The following is a 23,863-nucleotide window of genomic DNA, read 5'->3' as shown; positions in this document are numbered from 1 at the left end:
GTGTTAATTTCAGAGGGTAAAATTTAGCTGAACGCCACCCTCTTCTCATTTCTCCAGCTTCTTCTGATGAAAGTGTTCCTTGTGGGGTGAGGTCCAATCACTGGAGGGTTGCAGCGCCTGCTGTGGCTATAGAGACTGATGTGGGAGAGACATGTTTTGTTGCAGCTGGGGCAGATGAAGGCATCCGGCTGTGCTGCAGCTGATGCACTGTGGTGTTCCTTCTCTCTGAGCTCCTCCCAGTGGTCATTCTTCCTCTGGTCACAGCTGTGGATATGTGACCTGTCTCCAGACACTGTTGACCAGCAGTTAGGGAAGATGGGAGTTGCAGCCCCAAGAGCAGCTGGTTCCTTTTCCCTACTTTAGGGAGCTTCAGATGGTGCAGGAAGAGGAGTTGCTGCCATCAGAATCCGCCTCCCCCTCCAGAGTTTCATTCAGGAACTCACACGAGGACCATGCTATTATTGTTGTCTTCTGTTTATTGGCCTGCAGGTTGTAGAACCGGCTGTCCGTGTCCACGGACAGGAGCCCCTGACAGCATCCATGTTGGCTGCAGCCCCTCCTCAGGAGCAGAAGCAAATGCTTGGTGAGTTGTGGTGCGTCGTCCTCCTCCATCGGCAGCTTGCCCTTCTGAGGTGCCCTATTCAGCTAGCTAGCTAGCTATGTCTCTGGGCAAGAGTTTTAACCTTAAACTTAAAGGTGCCGCTCTGTAGCTTGGAAACTGTTTTTGGCTTCCCCCGAATATGCAGGATCCGGCCGTAGTTATTCAGTGCTGCTGGCAATGCATTCTGCTCAGCTGGTAGAGCATGAGACTCTTAATTTCAGGGTTGTGGGTAGGAGTCCCACATTAGGAAAACACTACCCAAAACTGTGATGAACAAAATGGGAGACGGTTTTCTTTTCACTGCCTTTTGTGGTTCTATTGGCTATTTCATTGTGGGCCTTGTTTAGTTTCATAGGCTTTTAGCACAGATCAACACCATATATTTAAAGCACATTAAATGCACATTTAAAGCAGATGATTTCCCTCCCCCAAAGATTCCTGGGAGTGGTAGTTTAAGGGTGCTGTGAATTGTAGCTCTGGGAACAGTAGTTCTATTAGTTTGTATAGTTTGATTTGATTTTGTTTCTGTATTTCTGCCCTGAGACCTTTGCTTTAAATAAAGAAACATGCAGAACCTTCAAATGGGAGACTAGAACGAATACAGTGGTACCTCGGGTTAAGTACTTAATTCGTTCTGGAGGTCCGTACTTAACCTGAAACTGTTCTTAACCTGAAGCACCACTTTAGCTAATGGGGCCTCCCACTGCTGCTGTGCCGCTGGAGCACGATTTCTTTTCTCATTCTGAAGCAAAGTTCTTAACCTGAAGCACTATTTCTGGGTTAGCGGAGTCTGTAACCTGAAGCATATGTAACCTGAAGCATATGTAACCCGAGGTACCACTGTACTGGAAATGACGTTTGCTGATTGGTATAATTTCAACCTAACATTGCAGAAGGGTCTTGGCTAGGGGAGGGGATGCTGCAGGATAGTACAGTGGTACCTCAGGTTACATATGCTTCAGGTTACATACGCTTCAGGTTACAGACTCCGCTTACCCAGAAATAGTACCTCAGGTTAAGAACTTTGCTTCAGGATGAGAACAGAAATCATGCTCTGGCGGCGTGGCGGCAGCAGGAGGCCCCATTAGCTAAAGTGGTGCTTCAGGTTAAGAACAGTTTCAGGTTAAGAATGGACCTACGGAACGAATTAAGTACTTAACCCGAGGTGCCACTGTATATTCAGTATCCTTTCCATTCTGCTTCTGAAAAGCAATTACCTCAGCAGTGCTAGCAGACTATAGTATGAAAGCAACCTTGGCTGGTTGTATGGTTCTAGCAACCATGATGACACTTCAGCTGGAGCCCTGCTTTAAGGGACTGGCTACCCAGCCCGAGCCCTGTCAATCACAGCTTTTCTCCCTAGCAACTGTTGTGGGTCTGGCAGTAGGGATCTCCGGACATGATCAGGTATCATGAGTAGCAGCTCTTTTCCTGCTGACTGAGCAGCTGCTGCTCTCCTCCACATGATCTGATGAGGCTGAGCTGCGTGCCAACTGCATTTGAACCGAGAGTTTCTTAGATTACTAACAGCCGGACTGCACAGGCTCTTCCTGTGCTGCCACCTGCTTTGGGTATTTGGGTATGCTTTGGGCATACTCTTCCTTTCCTGACCCCATAAGTGTACTTAAGGAAAATGACACTACTTTTCCTGGAGGGATTTTCCTTTTCAAGCACACAGCACCTCACTGTGCAAGCAGAAAATATATACTTTCCTCACAAAGAATGGTTACAGTGGTGATGGATTGAAGGAGTTTATTTCCGTGTTCCCTCCCTCCCTCCCTCTCCCTCTCCCTCCCTCCCTCCCTCTCTCTCTCTCTCTCTCTCTCTCTCTCTCTCTCTCTCTCTCTCTCGTTCCTGAAAGGTAAATCTTCCTCCTTGCTCACTTGCAACAAAAAAGTCCAAACTAACCAGTGTGAAGCATGGCGTGAGTAAAGAGTGCTGGAATTAGGGATGGGTCATTCTGTTTTGGGTCTCTCTCACTTTCTTCCGTGTTCACAAAATCCATCATTTCCCATTTCAATCTGCAGTTTTAAAAAACAATGCTGTGGACTGGGAATTTAACTGTACGCAGTTCCCTGTTTAGGGAAGTTTTTAATATTTAATGCTGCATTGTTTTTAACACTCGATTGGAAGCCGCCCAGAATGGCTGGGGAAACTCAGACAGATGGGCGGGGTATAAATAATAAATTATTATATTATTATTATTAAATGCATCACTGCCAATCTTATTCGGCATATGTTCTGTTTCGTTTAAATAATAAGCAGCAGAAATCCTGGTTCTCAACAGGTCCACATTACGTGGGCAAATAATTTATCCAGCTCTGCAAAAATCATACCCTTTGCAATACAATTAAGAGATTTTTTGGGGGGGTGGGGTGTGACAACTCCCATTGGTGCCAAGCTGCTATTTCTCCACAATGACACATTGCTGTTTCTCCAAGCGGCGGTTTGTGCAGTGACCTTACACAAGCTGAGCATTCCCTGTTGCATGAAGATGCCCTCCTCTCTGCATTTTGTTTGCACAGCCAAATTACTGACGTGTGTATAGGGCTGTGGAGTTGCCTATGCAAATGTGTAGCGCTTAAAAGAAAAATAATGCATGAGGTCTGACTTCAACGGGCAGTCAAAACTCAGCGTCAACAATGGCTGCATCGTCCACCGCACCTGAGGGCAGCAGATTAGCTTAAGGGGGGAACAGCAGGCTATGTGCCTGAAATATACTCAGAGTCGCAAAGTGATTTCATGCTCTTTATTCAGCTCATAGTGGTGAGGAGGAATGAATGAATGAAAGTCCCCTCAAAGTATCTGCTTTATATACATTATTTATACAATGGGCTGCACATGATTGGCTAATTCCGGAATTCTACTGTAAGCCAATCAAGTTGTGGATTCACTTCTATCTGGAGCATGATTGGGTGGTTCCTGCCAACCAATCATACTGCTGCATTGTTCTAGGACCAATCAGACTGCTGCATTCTGAATCCTGTTGTTCTAGGACCAATCAGACTGCTGCCTTTTGGATCCTATTGTTCTAGGACCAATCAGACTGCTGCAGTTTGGATCCTATTCAACTCAGTATATAACAGTGCCCCACAGAGCTCTGTCTTTCACTACCTTGTTGCTACTCCATGCCCCTCCAGTGTTTGCTGCCTGAGGCAGAAGCCGCACACTGCTTAATGGTAGGGCCAGGCCTGCATGCAGTCATTTAAGGAGAAAGTCTTTTACAATGCCTGCAGCAGCAGCTTGAAAACAGGGAGGATAATAAAGAGGTGTATCTGAATTTGCTTTCCCTTAAGACAGTCCTTCCTGGTAAACATTTCCTTTTGGGCTGGGGGGGAGGTACCTGCCAGATGGCAATGGATGTTAGTATCCTTATACATGCAGTTAAATTGCTGTGATCTTTTCAAGTGCTTTATTCTTTGTATAAGGTAAAGGTAAAGGGACCCCTGACCATTTAGGTCCAGTCGTGGCCGACTCTGGGGTTGCAGTGCTCATCTCACTTTATTGACCGAGGGAACCGGTGTACAGCTTCCGGGTCATGTGGCCAGCTTGACTAAGCTGCTTCTGGTGAAACTGAGCAGCGCACAGAAATGCCGTTTATCTTCCTGCCAGAGTGGTACCTATTGATCTACTTGCACTTTGATGTGCTTTCGAACTGCTAGGTTGGCAGGAGCAGGGACCGAGCAACAGGAGCTCACCCCGTTGCAGGGATTCGAACCGCTGACCTTCTGATCAGCAAGTGCTAGGCTCTGTGGTTTAACCCACAGTGCCACCCGTGTCCCTATTCTTTGGATATCCATGTACAATTTGTTTACCTCTTCTGCCTGCTCTCTCTTGCAACTCTGGGCCTCACCAGAACTTTTAAAAAATGGTTTTTCATGTGAGAACTGAAGCATTCCCACTCCCCAGTGTTCTTCCTGGGTCACTATTACCCCTAAGCTTAAAAAATGGAATAGGGCCAGCTCCATGGGGTTTTCTCTCCATGGGGTTTTCCCACTCTGAATGATGCATGCTTCTGTCCCTTTTGCCTGTGCACAGGTGAACGCCTCTACCCTCTGATTCACTCATTACACCCCTCCATGGCTGGGAAGATCACAGGTATGCTGCTGGAGATAGATAACTCTGAGTTGCTGCTGATGCTGGAGTCTCCTGAATCCCTCCACTCTAAGGTACTGGAATTTCATGCTATAAAATAAAAACCACTAACTCTGCCATTGCAAATCCCCAAATTTTGCAATTAAAATATATTGTGCTGATTTGAGTTTTGTTTATCTGTAATGTTTATGATATGCATACCTTCGGAATATGAAGGGTTTCTCTTTTACAGAGAATTTTTCATCTCAGCCTTCACCCCCCCCCCCCGTTCTGTTTTTAATGCCAACATTATCCAAGCATACTCTCCAAGTCTTTTTACAGAGTGGGGCTGTTTTCCCCCCCAGAAGTAGGTGATGGAGCAGGAGACTATTGGGGAACTGAAATGGTCCCTAAGGGCCGGGAGATTTTGAAACCCTGGTGGGATAATTGATAGTAAAAAGACTCCATCTCTGACTACAAGTCTTTCCACTGTTGCTTTTTCCCGTTCTGCCATCCCCAGCTAAGTCCATTTCTCACCTGCTTTGTACATGTGTGTGTGTTCTAATTATTCCTGGTGCATTTGCGCCTTGGGCACATGTGGTGTATGTTTGTGTATGTATCCCACATGGAAGCACATTTCCTCGCTGAGATTAAAAACTATTTTTTTACATATAAAGTGGCAATTCACTGTAATGGTATGTCCTGACTAGTTAGAGAAAACAGAAAAGATCATATGACACATCCTTAATGTCTCTTTTGACACAATGTGCTCTGTGTGTGTGTGCGCACGCGTGTGCGTGCGTGTATGCAGCGGTTTCTCCTAGTTTTGGCTGGTTTGCAAAGACTGCATGTGCAGCCCTTTGAATGACCACCATGTTATGAGACATTCCATTCTCAATGCTAGAGGAGCTATTTTTAAGCAGTTAGTGTTTCAGCTGCATAGGCTTTCGATGCATGAATAATAACTTTAATAACTTAAGGAGATCCTTCCTGGATCAGGCAAATGGTCCATCTGGTCCAAAATACTCTTTTCCCATAGTGATGGCCACCCAGAAGGGCCCCAGCCGCGGGCAGGCTGTTCCTCAACAGCTGATACTTATACTGCCTCTGAAATGTGGAGGCTAAAATGAATGTAGCCTTCCTACTAGTAAATCCAGTGGCAGATGGGACTTGTCAGCCTGGGAAGGTAGTCCATCTAGGAGAAGCAAAACTCTTTATCCTTAACCTTCATTGCTATGTGGGGTATCTTCAGGAGAAGAAAAGTCTAAGGAATAAACTACACAAATCTGGAGTGGGGTCCCTAAGCCTGTTGGATGGTGCCTTGTAAGCCTGTTGGATGGTGCCTTCTCTGCATTACTTTGGACCACATCAGCGAGGACGAGAGGGGGGTCTTGTCGTCTGGGCAGCCCAGGACCTCCATTCGCCCTACCCAGGTTTAGCGACCCTGGAAAATCACTTCTGTGCTGCTAACGCAGCAGTGTGACTTCACCCCAAAGGCACACTCCATTGGCTCTTGAGACAGACCTGATGCCAACAACTGCTAGTAAGTCCTCCATGCATGTGTCTAATGCTCTTTTGATAAGAACATTATGCGTTACAACAAACTGAAGACTTGGAGAGTATGCTTGGATAATGTTGGCATTAAAAACAGAACGGGGGGCGGGGGTGAAGGCTGAGATGAAAAATTAAATCACCCTTTGAGAGTGTGTATAACTGGAGGGTTGGGAGGGTGTTATTAACTGCTTTCAGAATCAGTAGGAAGTTTTCAAGAAACCATTTAATGCACATTAAGGCAGTTGAGAAAACTGTTTTTTTAAAAAGCGTAACTGCATTAATGTATCTGTGTCAGAGAGTGGGTCTGGCAAGCCATTTGCTTGAGGGGGAGGGTGGGTTATTGGTTTGTTTTTGCTCGTTTTTATTATGTATTTTGGTTTTTTCTCTCTTGTATTTTTATTTTGTGAACTGCCCTGAGATCTACAGCTGAAGGGTGGCAAAAAAGTTTAAGAATAAGAATAAGAACTACTGTAGCTCACAGGTTGGCCTTAGCCTTATTGTTTGCAAGAACACTTTTCCTTCTGTGCAATTTTTCACACTCGGGAAAAGAAACTGAGCTTCATAGTCCTCAGATGGCTACCTTAGACTGGTTTTGGGGATGTCATGAAAAGACAGCAAATTGCTAATTGCCAAATTTGTTATTTTTTATTTTTTACTATCAGGAGGTGCTTCTGATGCTGAAAATCCCGTGACAGGCCATGGTATTATGCATCTGAAGTTGGGGTGGGTGGGACGCCACTTGCTTTTCTGTCTCAGGCTGCAAAACATCTTTGGTCAGCCCTGGCTCAGAGTTAACTATTTCTCTTCTCTCCCCTACCTTCCACATTGGTGTGAGGAAGAGCTCTCTGTATTTCCAAAGCCTGCATACTGCAATTTTGGGTGCCAACTAGTTCCAATGAAAGAGGGCATTTTCAGTGGCTCTGCATGAAATTTGTTACTATTCCTTGACTCAAGGAACTTCTACAGTAAGATTGTTGAGAAAAATGAGCTTGCAAAGTCAGCCTTGGAACCACACGAAGATGGAGCCAATGGGCAATGAAGAATCAGAAATGTAAAGAATCCAAGTCTTGCTGCACGAATCTCCCTCGATCTGTTAAGACAAAGCCCAGAAAGACTTTGGCACTCCAAAATGGCAATCTTAATTATCTGAATGTACCTACAGAGAAAAAAATGAGTGAAGTTTCCTTCAGAGGCTTGGACCTCTGTGTGTGCGATTCTTTAGATCCTAAAGCAGCCAAGTCGCTTTAACACACCATCCACATCAGTCTCTAAATTGCTTTGGATGGAGAGCCTATGGCTGTCCAAATTTTGCTGAGCTCCAGTTCTCCAGCTGACTCAGCCAGCATGGCCAGGGGCCAAGGATGATGGGAGTTGTAGTCCTGCAACATCTGGCAGGCCACAGGCATTCCACTTCTGCTTTTCAGGGAAGAGTAATGCACCTAGTATTGTTAAAGGGGCTCCATGTTGATTTGCCGAGTCCATCTCAGTACAACTGGCTGTAATAAATGACTGTCTGATCCTGGGCTTTGCTTTTGTAGATTGAGGAGGCTGTTGCCGTACTGCAAGTGCACCAAATCTCTGAAGCATCCCACAAGAGCAACTCGGCAGCATTTCTTCAGTGACCAAGGTGGGTTGGTAAGGAGTGCACAGCGATCAAGTGAGAAACTTGGTTTTGGCCAAAATATGTAAGAGGGAGGGAAGGAGAGCAGGCCCAAGCATTGCATTGGGGACCTGATGCAAAGACATGGTTCCATGTTGAGAACTGCTAACACAGAAGGACCTATTCATACAAGGTCATCTGCTTGGCAAGGTGAGGGACAAGTAGGAAAGTGTTGCAGCTGCATGTGTGAAGCTGACACTTTCTGCTTCACTCCTTTTTAGGATCCAATTGGTACTGATCAAATGACTACTTCGACTTTGCCTGTTTCTGCAACCGTCATGTCTACACTGCTTCTGCAGCAGCTTCATTGTTACCATAAATTTGCTGCACGTGGTCTGGATCTCACTCAGACTCAGTGCCCAGCCGTGGTCCCAAACTACTCTAGGCACAACTAGTGGATTATCAATGGGCAAATTGAGCTCCTCTTCCCATTACAGTCAGGATGGCTACAAGAAACTTCTCGGTGCATTCTAATTTAGAGTTTCTCCATTTAACATATGCGTTTGCAGTCCCAAGGCACAGGTGGTTAATATATATTCTGTCCAACTATTTACTGGTATTTGGGGGGGGTATATGTATATAAATATTCGTGCAAAAATCTAGCCTTTTTTGAATCACTTTCTTTTGTGCACTTAAGAGTCGTTGCAGCTTCTTTTCCCACTAACAATTGTATTCACACTTTAAAGAGTATTTTCACAGGTGCTTTTCTAGTAACTGCTTGTATGGGAAGGATATGTTGTGAGAATGATGTGGAACAAATTGGTCCCCACATTGTGTTAATTTATCGAAGCTGGTCATTTTTAAGTAGCCTTAAGCTTCAACCACCACTGGGGCCTGTGGCACTATTTTATTTGTTCGTGCTGCTGTTGACATGATAAAGGAAATGAAGCGTCACTTCCTTTATCACCAAGTCTTGTGTCAGTGTTCACTGTCCAACATGGCACGAACAACTACTCTGCTCAGTTGCATAGATCCATGGGCTGCCAAAATTACTGGGACAAACCATTGTGAGCTCGTTTGTTTTAAAGAAAACCAACTGGTTCTCATACTTGACACATGTAGGAGGGGTTTTTGAATTGCATTTTTAAATAACTCTTATAGAGATGCGAGAAATGAATTCCTGCTCTCCTTAAAAACACTTTTCTTCTGCACTGTGTCATGCGCATATCCTTTTTTCAACAGCCACGTGTGCATTCTGTAGAAATTGAAATATTTATATGTACTGTTACCTTTGAGCTGGGAAAGAAACTTTGACTTGTTCAACACATGCCTTATAAACTTCATATCCTGGTAGCACATTAATATATGACTGTTCTCCTTTATAACTTGGATGTAGTTAAATTGTCCCAGGAGCCCAGAGAGGGGGTCACAAGCAGGCACCTGCAGTTGGCCCTGCGCTGCAAAGTGGACACAATTAATTTCCGTTTGACAACTACAAGTTGCGCAACCAAACATTTATTTAAAAGTTCAAAACACCAGAAGCATAGGCTGATTTTAGTTTTCTTCCCTCAATATTTCCAGATGGATGCGAGAGGCGGCTGTTACTAGACTCTGCTGAACAGTGCAACATTAACAGTAATGGGTTAATGGGTATTTGGTGCCTAGCCTGCTCTGTGCATGGCTATGTTAAAGAGACTATATGCAAAACTCTCCCCCTCCAACTTTAAAAAGGCATGAGCTCTAAGGCAAAAGAAAATGGGGATTGTCTATCTTCTCACTAATACAAGGTTGAGGGACTGACTGCAAAGCTTGCTCTGGAGGGCAGGCTCAAAAGAGGCTACAGACATTTCTTGGCTATGGAATTTTGAGCCTAGTTTTCACAAAGAGCAGAAGAACAAGTAAACCGCTGCCTGGACACTATCAGAATGCAGGTGAAGCCTCTTGCAATAAATGCCCTTCTATTTAAAAAAAAAGTAGAAAAGCAGGTGATGGAGAAGGCACCTGCCATTTCATTATCAGCTACAGAGCTGGGGAAGTGGTGGTACTCAAATGTTGCACTCTCAACTCCCGTCTGCCCTGGTCAGGGATAACAGGGGGGCACAGGTCACTCTGCAGAGGGATTCTTCGTAGTAAGAAACATTCTACCAGATGGGTACCTTACCTGTAGTCTGGAGTGCTAGAAGCAACATCAATTTTATCAGCCGCTATTCATAAGAAGGTCTATGAGCAGGAAGGTAGGCAAAAAGTTTTTGTACATGCAGATCGCTCTACTCTTGAGGGCATGTTCTTTCTATATGAAGCAGGAAAATTGGCTATGCTGGTCTACTTTCTGGGCTTTCTGCCCTCACCCTCAGCTGAAAGTTTAGCCTATAACTACTTTCAAACATATATCAGAGGAGGGAGTGTCATCCTAAAGTAATAGACGTGTAAAAAACATAACAGGCAATCAAGCTAAGCATAAACGAAACAGCCTAATCTAAAAAAGAACGCAAGTCTGCAAAAGGTACACACAGCATAAGAGCAGCACAACGTACCAGACTCTTTGGTAAAGGATAAAAGCAGCATTAGAACATTTTGAAGACCAGAACGCTCAACTGGAGCCTAGTGCACAAAAGTTAAGGCAAAGCAGAGACTACTTTTGAAAAACATACATCCGTCAGCCATTGTGTCAGTCCAAGCCTTTAGCTTGCAATTGTGCTGCTATCTACATGGATAAGCAGCTACAACCAGAGGCTTGCAGTTCTTCGCTCTGCAAAACACACCCACCTACCAAAAAATATCAGTTAAGTGCCGCCCTGTCTGCTATAATCTCTTTCTCAGTGAGTTAAGGTAAATTTTGCTAGACTAAGGGGCTTGCAGTACAGCTACCACTCTGGAAATTCTATTAGGAAGTTGTGACTCTCAGAAGGTCACAATGAACTTTTGGAAGCCTTTGTAGGAAGAACAAATAACTCTGATTTAGCAAGGAACCAGAAAGATGCCAACAGGTCTGAAAGGTGAATTTTGCATCTGGCTCTGCATTCAGGCTGGTCCCTGTGATCATTTTTTTTTTTAAAAACAAAACAAAACAGGAAACGTATCTTCAGAAGAGTATGGTGTTGCCTTTAGCCTCTCTTATTTTAAGAGTTATTTTAATTCTTGCAGTAGTTTCTGAGCAGCACTGTTCTTTGGTTCAATTTTCAAGAGGCTGTTGATATCCGCTTTACTAGATCTGTAGTCCTGGAAGTAAAGAAAACATGCAGATATTTGGCAGGAGACAAATAAAGGTGCTCCCGAGAAAGCAAAAAGTGGCACCTCTACATTTAATAAAAATATTTGGAATTTAGTGCATTCGGGAGCACTGCCACTTCTACAGCCCCATCCTCTATCTCATGGTCCATAGCACTACTTGGTATCCTTTGCAGCATATGGGCACCAACAACTCCTTGAATTTAGTGTTGACTTTAGTAAACAAATGCTTCTGATTACTTTTTGGGATGCTCTCAATTCCCCCACCCCCTTGATGATCTCAATTTCCTGAGGAGCCTGCCTTCAGCTGTTGCCCCAAAGCAGCCACCTTCCAGATGTCAACTCCCTTACAAACCTCTGGAATGGGAAGACAGAAACTTCTAACCTGCCAGCAAATTTGGCCCACCTGGGGGTCCACTTTAGCCCACAAGGCCATTTTCATTGGTGACGTCAGCTGATGGGAAAAGTTTAATCCTGCATTGGCTGCAAACCCTGTTCTTGGCAGTGAACAGGATCACAAAGCCAAGGCAGCAGGATTTAATCCCTGTTCATCAAGAGAAGAATTTGCAAAACATTATCTGAAGCAGCTCTGTGCTGCTTCTCTAAGCAAGTGGGAAAAAGGAGCCTGTCCCACCACCCATTTGCTTAAAGGAAAGTTTGCAAAGGGCTTTAAACCAATGTGGGTTCCCAAGCAGCCAACATCCAGGTGGCTGTAAAGCACTTGGAAACCAGATGCAAGGGATTTTGAAAGGTAGATGGAGCTGCCCGCCTATCATGTGATGTCACAATGACATGGTGTGATTGAGAGGTGTATGATTGATAAAGATCTAGCCACTGGAGCCAGAAAGATTTCCCAGTCTTGCTCCGGAACAAATGGGGTGGAACTGGAGTAAAAGCCACATATCTACTTGAAAATAAGCACTTCCCATACTGTAACTCAGTGACCCAAAATTATAGGAAGTTCCTTACCTTGAGCTCTTTATATGCTTGTGCTCGTCTGTAAAATGCTTTGACATTCTTTGGGTCCATCTTAAGTGCTTCTGAGCAATCCTGAATTGCTTCCTTGTACTGCTTCATATTCAGGTAGCAAAGAGCCCTACAATGTATGCAAGGAAATATAACAGTCTTTGGAAACAACTGCTATAGAAATCCTGCATTTGGAATGATCTCATACACCTAATAAAGGGTGCTAGGGGTAGGTGTTCAAATGCTCAATTTTTATTCTGAGACCCATTGGCTTCTCTCATAGAATGATTGCTCTTGGCAACTGATATGTAGAATGAATGAATATTGCCAATACAATTGTCAAGTCCAACATCATTAACTCAACCATGATTAAGTTGTAACAATGCACTTCTAAAAAGCTTGTGTTTCACACCCCACCCAAAAACTGTCATGACTGCAGTTTTCCTGAATGAGCTAGACTGCCAACATCATCAGCATCAACATCATCATCATCTTCTTCTCCTGCTTCTAAATGCAGCTGCTTTCTGCTCATCTGTAATAAACCAATGTGACTGCAGCCATTTGCACCTTGATCAATTAGGATCATCATCTTGCATATCCACATTTTTAGCTTCTGTCAACAGGTCCCCCCCCCCCAAAAAAAACCCCTTTCAAGTAGACCTTTAAAGAGGCTGGAGCTAAAAAGATGTGGAAGCTGGTATTTTCAGGAAGCTGAATGCTGCACATAATAAAACAATATGTAGCAGTATATACAGAGCATAATTTGCATATACTATCATTACAGAACATAACTAAACCATTTGGGAGGAAAGGACTCTACCCAGGTACCCTTAACTCCTTTAATGAAAACAGAGCCCACAGGAACATATCAGCCAAAAGAACTAGGCTTCATGAGGATGACCTGTACTTGTGCATCCAGGCTGTTAGCAAACACTGGGTCCTGGAGTGTCCAGTACCTTTCCATCTATCTATTGTCTCCCCCAATGGCCCCTTTGCAAACTCTCTCATGGCCCCTACAAGTATGACTCCCAACCTACTGTTGGCTTATTGAAACCTAGTCTTCATGAGCTGCATGAATCAGGTATCGGCCTCTTTAGGAGCACAGAGAGACTGATAATTCCAGAATTAGTAGTAAGGGAGAGCTCTTCCTGTTTCTGTTCTCAGAGACTCTGACTGGCCCCATCAAAGCAGGTTATGTTGTGAACTGCCCTGAGATCTACGGGTATAGGGCAGTATGGGAGTATAGGAGGGAAGCAGGGCATGCAAGTGTATGTTACACTTGAGTAAAAATGTCACAACCCCAAAGCATCCCTATTGACCATATTTGCATACAACCGTAAACCAAAATCCTGGCTTAATAACCTAAGATATATGAGAGTGATGAGCACCTGCAGGCAGTCCCTTTTCTGCCACTTTTTTCCCTTCCCTTTGCATGAAACGCAGCAGAAGTCAGGATTCAGCACTAAGCTTTAGCTCCGTGTTTCTTGCAACCCAGAAACTATTGTTAACGGCTCCAAAACAAGCCAGAATATGAAGCCAACTTTAAATTGTGCATTTTTGGCATTTTATGTGCAAATGCAGCCATTATCTTCCACCCACATTACAGTTTTAGGATTGGCAGTCAAAATAGTTTCTGATACAATGTGCTACAGTGTAATTTGAGGGTGTATACCTGGACCTGTCAGACGGTTACATTAGCTTTACCTGTTAGTGTACGTTGCACCTTCCAGCTTATGGAGTTTTAAGCTTTCTGTGTACTTCTCAACAGCTTTTTTATAGTTTCCCTTCTTTACAAGCTCATTTCCTTCCAGCTTCAACACATTTGCTCGATCCATTGTGGCAGCAGTAGGCACTGAAATTCATTTCAAGAAAAAACACAGTGTAACCCTGAAAGCGGCTACGACAGAGGGCCATACCACAAATAAAAATTCAGTCCTTGATGTTTCAGAGGGTGGAACTATAACAACTGAAAGTCAAATTATTATGTTAGGATATACTTGTTAAAAGCTCCTTTTGAAGACGGCTCATCAAGGACACAAATTTAATAGCTACTCAATGCCAACACAAACAGCTAGCCTTTTGTGTTAGGTAGTAGTTCCAGCAAATCTCAGTGGGTCCGTGAAAAAAAGTGCTGGAGAAAAAGACTGTGCTGCAGTACCAGCTCTACGGAGCTAACAATGGGAACAGGAAACATATAATAGAAGCATATTCTTCTCTAATACATGGAAATTGAGGTATATACACAAATGAAACTGTACTTTGATCAGGTCTGGGCTGCTTGTGATGCAGCAAGCTAAATGTAGCACAGCAGCGAAGTTATGGAGAGCATCTGATAAGTTTTGAAAAGTCTGTTTTTTATTGCTGAGACAAGAGAACTAGAAAGGGTGGCTGGGTGGGTATGAAGCACATGGCAAGCCACAATGCTTGACTGATGGGCTGTGTTCAGTTTGGTGGTCACAAGTTCTGCAGATGAAGTTGTTAAAGTGTCCCTAAGCCCCTATTCCCACCTCAGATTCCAGGTGGTTTCTCTAAACTGCCTAGAGTTATCAGAAAGATAATGCCAGTTGGAATTTGGATGAGTTAGTTGAGGCTCTGTGTGCTCTGTCCCTCATTCTCATCCCTAAAGCAAAAGAACTACTCACCTTGCTTTGTTCCTGCGGTAGCGTTTTCATTGCTTCTTGTAGTAGCTTCTTGGCTTCCAGGTGGGGGCTCCCACCGTCTCTGAGCAGAAACTGGAACAGATGGGATGGGTGGGAGCTTCTGCCGCCACTGAAGACCATCTTTTTCCAGTAAGGCTTTGGTCATTCTGGAAGAGGACAGTTATTAGTTTAGCCATTGTTTGACACAGTCACCTTCCCATAAACAGATAGCTAGCTATTATGATTTATACACCTCTAAAGCACAGAAGTTCCATTCCTAGATCTGGTTGCCTGGAATATAGACAAGATCTATGCTTATTTTAACAAAGGTGGGCTGCATCTTAAACGATATCAAACTGTTCTGGAACAACATAGAACCCACTATCCAGAGGTAAATAAACAAACCCAGTTTGAAAGGAGCAAGAATGATCTAAAATATACATTAGAAATTTTTTGTACATTCGTTTTGAACACAGAGCATGGGATTACCGATTGACTCCATCATGTGCAGCTTGTACAGTGATATCAACCTGTAACACAGTTTTGTAGTCCACGTAGGCTAAATGATATCTCTCAAGAGCTTCATAGGCTGCTGCGCGCCTCAACAGGGGCTTGATTCCAAAAGGGACCAGATCCAGGGCCCTAAAATCAGCAGAAAAGGCAACAAAAGATTACTGGATAAATAAAAGTTAAACAGCAGAATTTACAATGTTCAAACTCAGTTGGCGGAAGAGGGTTCACATGCACAGCACATATTTATCAAAATTTCAAGTATCTGAAGAGTTTGGGTATCTCTTGGGCTCTGCAGATAAAATGTACAATACTATAGAAGCAGGGATGTGAAACTTGGCTCACTAGCTGTTGCTGGATTTCAGCTCTAATCTGTCCCAGGAAACCTGGCCAATGGGAGTTGTAGAGAAGCAACACTTGTAGGCCACAGGTTCTCCATCATATAAAAGTTATTTGAGCAAGCCACACCATTTCGCAATGAAATTTTCCATATGCAAGAATTGTTCAATCAATCCATCAACCTTTGATGGATGGTTTAGAACGACTGGGTCCAGCCATCACATTCACTGTGTGTGTGTGTGTGTGTGTGTGTGTGTGTGTGTGTGTGTGTGTGCCAGTATCTATACTCAGCAGAGTTACATCTCAACGCAGCTCCTTCCTTAGAAACCTCTTTGGGGTTGAAGGTACACACAGTAGGCAATAAACATTCATAAAGATTCATTCAAGTGTAGAAATTTACTTGACAGGCATAAATGCATATTGGTAGCAAATATATACAGACATTTCACCACTGCCGTAGTCAAGGCATGCTTAGAGTCCAAGACTAACTCTCCGCTTCTCTCACCACAAGGCGCAAGCAAGAGACTCACAACAAGTTACACAGAACCAAAGAACAGTTCCCACAGAAAACTTCCTTGCATAGACAAAACAATTTTAGCCTTCTGCTTCTTCTCTGTTTCTGGAACAAATAATTCTCACACACAGAGAATACTCAACAAGATTAATGTTATCTTGGACAGACTCCCCCCTTCTTTATCTATGTCTAGCTGTCTATAGCAGCGGCATCACACATGGGGGTTCTATTCCCAGAAGTAGCTTGTATAGTAAGTGCAAAATTGTGTCCCACCAAAAATTCGTGGCTGCTGTCTGGCAAGCTTGGGAGTGGAGGAGCCCCATGCAGAAGCCTTCCCCATGTCTCTGTGGTCTTGCCTCAATCTTGCACATATGGTGGCAGCATTGAGAGGATGCATGTAGTCTTTCTGTGTCTCCACTGCCTTCCCTCACATCTGCAGCTGCAGAGGAGCATTGAGATGGTGGTAGCAGCAACCCGGTTCCCTCGGCTGTGCTTACCAGAGGGGAAGGTGGAAGGAAGGCAGACAGAGACATGCAGGCAGAAGCTGCAGCTCCATTCCAGCCTTTTTCTTCTGCCCAAGCGTCTGTCTGTCTGTCTGCCTTCCTCCTTCATCTCTCCCCTCCACTTGCAGCCATCCCTGGAAGGCTCCTGCCGTCGCTTGAGGCAATGCCCTTGCCACCACTTCCTTTCTAGTGGTCACAGCTGTGTGTCATTGAATTTGTGCAAGTTAAATGTGCATGTGATGCTACTACATTGTTTTAAAATATATATTGAAAAGTATCCATATGCTGCTGCTTTGCTTGACAATGGTTTGCAAAGAGGAGATGAAAGAAAATGAAAACACAGCAAGATAAATACCACAAGAAATGGCTTATAGGCCAGCTACTGCATCCAAAGATTGCAGAATGTGATATTTCCCCCACAGCAGCAACTTTTTGCTGAAAGCAGTAGAAAGGGCTTTTGTTTATTTGAATCATTTATCTTAACAATTTATTTATCCAAAAATAAGTTTGAAATTCAAAACCTACAACATGGGGAACACAACTAAATTGAAATGAGTAAAATTATTTAACCAGCTTAAAATACAATGATTTGAAATGCCTGGTTACTGCTGCTGGTTTGGAAGAGTCACATTAACAGTCTTCTGTCCTCCACCTATATTTTGGGCAGTTTAGGAATGAACACTGGAAGATAATCCTACTTCCAGCCAGCAGGGACAACAGAACAAGTCCCCCTCCCCAGCAACTTTGTGGGCAAAGTGTGTTGTGTTTCAACCCTGTCTAATATTCCCTACCTGTAGAGAGTGGGTTCTGACTAGGCAGAGTTGGCCCTGTCTGTAGCCAGGGTCTGAAAGGCATCTAGCGGTAAGAGGAAGCAATCTATAGGAATATGTAAACTAGACTTCCATTCTCTTGTCCTCAGGACAGAAACTACTTACTCAGAACAATCCTTAATGCAGAGACTACAGTTCCCATCTTTCAAATAGCAGGCAGCACGATTGGACAAAAGAACACTCCTCTCTTCTGCATTTGCATCCCCTAGATATAAAAGGGAACATTAAGTCAGATTTCTAAGCATAAGTACCTCTGGTGCAAAGCAAGGTATAGTGGGATTTGGAGATGCCTCATCTTCTGCAACAGAGATGAGGAACATGTGGTCCTCCAGAACGTATTGGAATGCAACTTGTATCAACTTAGCCAATGGTCACAGGTGATGGAAGTTGTAGTACAACATCCGGAGGACCCCCACCTCTGCAAGATGCTTCTTGTTACCTTGTGTAAAGCTTCAAGACCAGTAACTAGGATGGAGGTGGGGGCAGAGGTCACAACTGGAAAAAAATGTTAATGAATGGGGCGGCTTCTTAGTAACATCACTAAACCATCATTAACCAGCACTCTTACCATTTTTTACTGCACTATAAAGAGAATATTGATTCCTGATTGTCTGCAGTGTCCCTTATTTGAACATGATCTTTGTGCTGTCCCCTCCCTATCCTCATTTACTACATTTCTAAGCTCACCTTCAAAGAGCTCAAAGCAGTATATATTGTCTCCCATTCCCTATGCATATGGTCTCACACTCCAATTGCATATTTTATCCTCACAGGAGACCTATGAGGCATGTTTGGCTGACAATGTGTGACCGATGCAAATTTACCCAATGCTCTTGGTGGGTTTGAAGTTGGGGATGAGCGTAACTCAGTGACACACATGCTTTGGCTCCAGAAGGTCCTGGCATCTCAAGGTAGGGCTGGGAAGACTCTTGTCTAAAACCCTGGAGCCAGTCAGCACAAAGAATACTAAGCTAGATGAACCAATGGCACTGCCAAAGAAAGCAGTTGCATTGCCAAAAGAGAGGGTAGGAGGTGGCATAAGATTAATTCACAGCTACAGGCGCAAATTTAGAAAAATAATTACTGTAATTTAAATCCAAATATAATACATCTAACTTATTGTTGAAAAACTGACAGGCAACCTGTGTGCCTTATTCAGTCTGCTGTCTAGATGCTGATGGACAACTTCAAGGCTCCTGCTCTCCAATCATTATTTAGCAAGATTTTTACTTATTTGTTAAGCAGCGTATCAAATTGGTTTACACAAAATGGTATAAAACAGTCATTAGGTAGTCATAAAACACTTCAAAAACAGTAAATATATTATCAGTATATACACACTTTTAAGAACAAGGAGACATAAATGAAAATAATGTCTTGCCTAAACAAAAAAAGTTTAGGTGTTATGAGCAGTACAACTAAAGCACCTGCCTAATATTCATAGGATTCTTTAAACTGGACTTAGATTGCATAGCCCTTTAAACAGAAGACACCATACAGAGGACTGTACTTTTTAAAGTATCACTATCATAAGGTCGGTGGTTCGAATCCCCGCGACGGGGTGAGCTCCCGTTGTTCGGTCCCTGCTCCTGCCAATCTAGCAGTTCGAAAGCACATCAAAGTGCAAGTAGATAAATAGGTACCGCTCCGGTGGGAAGGTAAACGGCGTTTCCGTGCACTGCTCTGGTTCGCCAGAAGCAGCTTAGTCATGCTGGCCACATGACCCGGAAGCTGTACGCCGGCTCCCTCGGCCAATAAAGCGAGATGAGCGCTGCAACCTCAGAGTCGGTCACGACCGGACCTAATGGTGAGGGGTCCCTTTACCTTTACCTTTATCATTATACAAGTTTATAAACCACTTCACAGCATCAATGTGGCTTACATAGTGAAACCAGAACACAGACACACAAACTCTAACAATAAATCAATTCAACAAACTCTAAAACAATAAAACCACCCTAAAAACTCTGAACACAAACTGTTTATCAGATATAAAATTGATCTTTCATAAATCGCTGGGTTACACCCCAGGGAAAGCCTATTAAACAGGAATGTCTTCAGCAGATGATGTCTAAACACCATCATGCTAGGCACCCATCTGATTTCAACTGGAAACTGACTCCTGAGAGCTGGAGCTGCAGCACTAAAAGTAGGACAGTTAGCCATTTTAACCAAGGTTAGCTCCCTATAATCTTACACTGCTTACTAGTGTCAAACTATGGCCCACAAACCTCTTTCTGGGTGTTCCTGTAGGCATTTCCAATGCAGATTTCTTTGTAATTGGGTATGGAAGTGGAATAATACAATGTATGCTGTCTATAACTAGAATAAGGATAGATGCGTATGCAACTTTAAAGTTACTTTAAAATACAAGAGAGTAGGGATCCAGTTGCTGCCCATATATATATCATGTAGATTTTTTGAAGTGGAAAGCTGCCAAAAAAATAAAAAAGCACACATGTGCTTTGTATTCTTGATAGACATCACATGTATGTTTGTAACTATAATTGGTACCTCAATAGCGGGGGAAAGCCTGTAAGATACAGCTCTCAGAGGCCATGTGATGTCCACACTAATGGAGAAAACACTATAGAAGGTACAGTGAGTTTAAAAACAAAAACATTCCTATTCCATTCTCTGTGGCACCCACCAATCCAGAGAGCCCCACTTCCTTTCATTTCTTCAGCAAGTGTATGGCTCTTCAGGGTGTCCCCATTTCAGAATGTTTTTTGCCCCCCATCTAGAAGTCCTTCCCTTTCTCATGTTCAAGAAAGCCCTGACAGAGATTGTTAAAAACTACAGTATATATGCAGGAGGGGGGGGGCAGACAAGGCCAAAGCCAGAACTCAGTTAAATCAACTTCTGTCCCTCACCTTAACTCCATTAGGAATGCAAGGGAAAGAAAGGAAACAGAAAGCAAAGTCTACAGCTCAGAGGCTCAGAAAGAGAGAGCCTAGAGAGAAGAAAGGAAACAGAAAGTGTATCCCACGAGCTGTCCAACTGCTGGCTCTGTTTTTCTGTTAGTAACCAAACTTACTCATTGTGACACAATTACTGCAGCAGACAGCCTGCTGACCTAATAAGTCTAAGGCTGTGGAGGAGCTTCAGAGGCTACCAGTAACAAAAAGACCGGGCAATTATGAAGACTTAAACATCTTCCACTCATCTGCCCGCTGCAACCTACAACGTTGGGTGCCTTGTACTCCATGGGCTGCCAATTCCAGGAATATGTAGAGTGACAAAGAATGCTGTTCCATATTAATCCAGAGGACCATAAAGCACCGCTACTCTACCTAAAGAGCTGGTTTAAGAAAAAGAAGCCCAGAGCTCCCAAAGCCAGCTAATGGGATGGAGTTTTTATATTCTGCCATCAGGTATGGTTTGAAAACTATTCCCGGTCTCCAAACGTACATAGTGGTATCCTTACTTTTGCATCAAACGCTTCAGGGTTCTCAATCTGGGACCTGGCGACACAACACAAAATGTTCCTCAGCACGGGATGGTTTTATGGGAAAAATCCAAACCACCATTACTATTAATTTCTGTATATACAAGACTTCACCTGGGTTAGAATATACAATGTTACCTATTAGTCAGGCCACCCCACCATCTAGAACTAGATACTACAATTGAGTAAAATCTCTCAGGGTTGTATCCATCCCTAGTAAAATCCCTTGAGCTTCAGACACTGAGAAATAAACCTAAGACTTATCTCTCACACACAACCATACAGAGCTATTTAGGTCCCATCTCTCCTAGTGGCGGCTTCCTCCGGGCCTCCATTTAACCCACTGTAAAATGGGTGCAGTCCTATTTCGCAGGGATGTTTTAAGGGCAAGCCCCATAAAGGCCCTTAATGACTCTGCAAATCAGGAAGTGATTCACACATGAGCAGGAGAAAAGCACAGGGTTGTTGTCATCAGTGCATGGGGGGGGGGGGAGGAACATTTTTTTGCAAGTTAAACATTCGCCGATGGAATATGGCTTTGAATCCTAATACTCGGCATATACGATTCTGGATCTAGTCTCACCCCATAGAAGTAATTTGGGGCAGCCGATATTTGAGACTTAAAAGACTGCACAGAACTAAGGGATGGGTTGGGCTGGCGAGGGTGGTTGGGTGGGAAGACACATAACTTGCCTAAAGACAAACCGGGGGGGGGGTACACCCCTTTATGGGGCAAGGCAGGAGGGCACTATAGCCCTGTAGATCCCCAGCCCAGGATCCCCAGCCCAGGATCCCCAGCCTTCTCTGACTGCCTTCCCTGGAAACTGAGGCCTTGCCAGGGCTTTCGCCGCCCGCCGCCAGTACCTGCTGCTTCCAGTAACTCCAGCGCCCGGCCGTAGAGGGCGGCCGCCTGGCTGTATTGCCCGTTGCGGAACTGCTCGTTGCCCGCCTGCCGCAGGTCAGCGATCCGCGACGCAGGAGCCATGAAGCCGGCCGCGGGGTGCGAGGAAGCCGGCGCCGGCTCTCGTAAAGGAAAGCAGCCGGGGCTGCAGCCTCCTCCTCCTCCCTCTGCGCTCGATTAAGCAAGGGGGCGGGCGCCGTCCGCCAGAGGCTCCTCCTTTTCCCTCCAGGGGCGCCTGGGCAGGGCGAGAAGCCTCTCCGTGCGCGAAACTTAGGCGAGGGGGCGGGACGCAGCCCCCTTTAGCACATGTTCGCTTCCTCGGGAGGAAGCCCCGACTGAGTTCGCTGCGAATTGCTTCTAAGTTGGCGTGGGAGGAAGCTGCGTCAAACTCAGTGGGACTTACTTCAGAGTAAGTGCGCCTCGGAGGCTCCGGCTGCAAGCGCCTTCCTTCGCCCGGTAATGGCATAGGACCGGTCTGCTTTCGTTCCCTGCGCCCCCCCCCCCAACCTTCCAAGATGAAGATCGGTCAAATTACTTTTCAGTTTGGAAGCGGCAAAGGGCTTGATCCAACAAGCCCAGTTGCGCTATGGGGCTACAATCTTGCGCACGTTCACTAGTTGGGAGCAAGTCCCTAAAAGTCCTTGGGCAGCAGATTCCTACGAGGCAAAGCCTTGCAGTCCCGTCCGCGTTTGGGAGCAAATTCTATTTAACGCAGGGGACCTTTTTATGGCTGCTAGTTAATAGAAGTTTATGCCGCGATCAATTTTGTTCTCTTGAGTAAAGGCAGCCCCAGTCCTTCGCATGTTCACTGAGGTATCAATCCCCAAGTCAACGGGCCTTCCTAGAAAGTGGCTTTAGGATGGCAGTCGTGCTGTACAATCTTAAAGTTAAGTCCTACTGTGTAGTGATTTGAGAGCAGGACCCGGGAGACTCCAAATCCCTCCAGCCCTTAAGTTCATTTTATTACATTTCTGTACTGCCCTTCATCTGAGGATCACTGGGCAGTTTACAATATAAAAACACAAAAATGTGTAACAGTAACAAACAAAAACAAAAGCACAAACACCAGTTTAAAAGGCCATAGGTTGCTCAAATAGTCTGGGAGAAGAGGAATGTTTTTTGCCTGACATATGAGCGATGCTGTGCCTGTCCCCATTTCTCTAGTTCAACCTATGCTGTTGCAAAAATACAATGGAACCAGATACTGACCTGGTGGCTCCTTTGAGTAAATGCAAGGAGCAAGTGTAACGATCATAAATATGACCTGCATCCAGGTGAAGATAGGATAAGTGTATTAAGACACAATCCTTTAAAAAAAAGTATACAAGCATCTACTCAGAACTGAGCAGATTGGATTGCTGTGGATTGCAGTGTGGAAAGGATAAAGCATAGAATGTCTTTAATATAAAGCACATTTAGAAATTACAGGGGAAATCATGGAGGCAAAGTCAAATGTGAAATTAATGTGTATCTGGAAAATAAGTATTAATTTGTAAACTTTTGAAACTCAGAAAAAATACATAAAAAATGAGTGAGTGGAGCTCCAGAAGCCCTACCCCCAGGTAAGGGTGCAAAAGAATTGTATCCTGTCTTTACAGCATTACAGGACTATTTTAGGCAGGTGCTGAAGATGTACCCTTTAGCACCTGAGATATAGTATGACAAGCCCTATTCCCCTGCATGTAATGTTTTAACTGTTTTTAATGGCTGTATATTTAAATTGGCTTTTGACCTTCCCCACACAGTGGCAGGTAAGGAAACAAATTACAACAACATGATGATTATGTTGGGCCTGAAACGCTGCTAATTTTCTCTCATTTTGGGCAGCCATTTTGCAGCATCAGCTTATTTACAGAAGCCCCGCTTTGTTCAGCGGGGCTTGCGTACTCCTTAGCTAGATTTAACTTCTGAAAGCACCTCAACGTTTTATTTATTGTGGCCTAACCCTTCGTTCAGAGGCATAAAGAAAAACGCATCATGATTCTTTTGCGGCTTGTGAGGAAACGCGGGATGGGGGGGCGAGGAGCGACATAGCCACGCCCACCGTGAATTTTTTTTTAAAAAAACAAACCCCCTGGGGGCAACTGCCGCCAAGACCACCGAAACCACGTGGCCTGGTGTCGCGCGGCCCCCTTTCTCCCTGCCCCGCCCCCTGC

The 23,863-nt window shown here is 44.3% G+C and overlaps 3 protein-coding genes across 4 annotated transcripts in view; 2 read left to right on the top strand and 1 right to left on the bottom strand.

Annotated features, from left to right (window-relative positions):
* PABPC1L (poly(A) binding protein cytoplasmic 1 like) overlaps nucleotides 1–10,877 on the top strand; it is a 31,199-nt gene extending 20,322 nt beyond the window's left edge. Inside the window, exons 14-17 of the mRNA XM_083618683.1 lie at nucleotides 490–583; nucleotides 4,640–4,770; nucleotides 7,768–7,856; nucleotides 8,111–10,877. Of these exons, the coding sequence (XP_083474809.1) occupies nucleotides 490–583; nucleotides 4,640–4,770; nucleotides 7,768–7,851 (309 nt within the window). The 3' untranslated portion in view covers nucleotides 7,852–7,856; nucleotides 8,111–10,877. The remainder of the gene's footprint in view (nucleotides 1–489; nucleotides 584–4,639; nucleotides 4,771–7,767; nucleotides 7,857–8,110) is intronic.
* On the bottom strand, nucleotides 9,329–23,842 carry TOMM34 (translocase of outer mitochondrial membrane 34). 2 transcript variants are annotated; one of them, XM_083619111.1, is made up of 7 exons: nucleotides 21,671–23,842; nucleotides 17,464–17,563; nucleotides 15,152–15,304; nucleotides 14,666–14,829; nucleotides 13,728–13,875; nucleotides 12,027–12,153; nucleotides 9,329–11,048 (listed from the first exon to the last, which is right to left on the bottom strand). In XM_083619111.1, the coding sequence occupies exons 1-7, from the start codon at nucleotides 21,789–21,791 to the stop codon at nucleotides 10,956–10,958; spliced, it is 906 nt and encodes a 301-aa protein (XP_083475237.1). In that variant the 5' UTR covers nucleotides 21,792–23,842; the 3' UTR covers nucleotides 9,329–10,955. The 2 variants fall into 2 exon arrangements, with proteins under 2 accessions (XP_083475237.1, XP_083475238.1); XM_083619112.1 differs by having other exon boundaries at nucleotides 22,917–23,033.
* STK4 (serine/threonine kinase 4) overlaps nucleotides 20,434–23,863 on the top strand; it is a 66,960-nt gene continuing 63,530 nt past the window's right edge. Inside the window, exon 1 of the mRNA XM_083618854.1 lies at nucleotides 20,434–20,732. Coding sequence (XP_083474980.1) covers nucleotides 20,707–20,732 — 26 coding nt within the window. The 5' untranslated portion in view covers nucleotides 20,434–20,706. The remainder of the gene's footprint in view (nucleotides 20,733–23,863) is intronic.

Source organism: Podarcis filfolensis (genome assembly GCF_964270895.1).
Source record: "Podarcis filfolensis genome assembly, chromosome: 6".
In the NCBI taxonomy this organism is placed as follows: Eukaryota; Metazoa; Chordata; class Lepidosauria; order Squamata; family Lacertidae; genus Podarcis; species Podarcis filfolensis.
This window is presented reverse-complemented; position numbering and strand designations above follow the sequence as displayed.

Bases quoted from the DNA above. Each gene is read 5' to 3' on its own strand.
- TOMM34 (XM_083619111.1), bottom strand. From the start codon at position 21,791: ATGGCTCCTGCGTCGCGGATCGCTGACCTGCGGCAGGCGGGCAACGAG. The intron at 15,305-17,463 runs GTAAGTAGTTTC...TGCTGATTTTAG, and splicing joins TGCATTAAGGATTGTTCTGA to GGCCCTGGATCTGGTCCCTT. The intron at 12,154-13,727 runs GTAAAGCTAATG...CATACATTGTAG, and splicing joins GGTGCAACGTACACTAACAG to GGCTCTTTGCTACCTGAATA.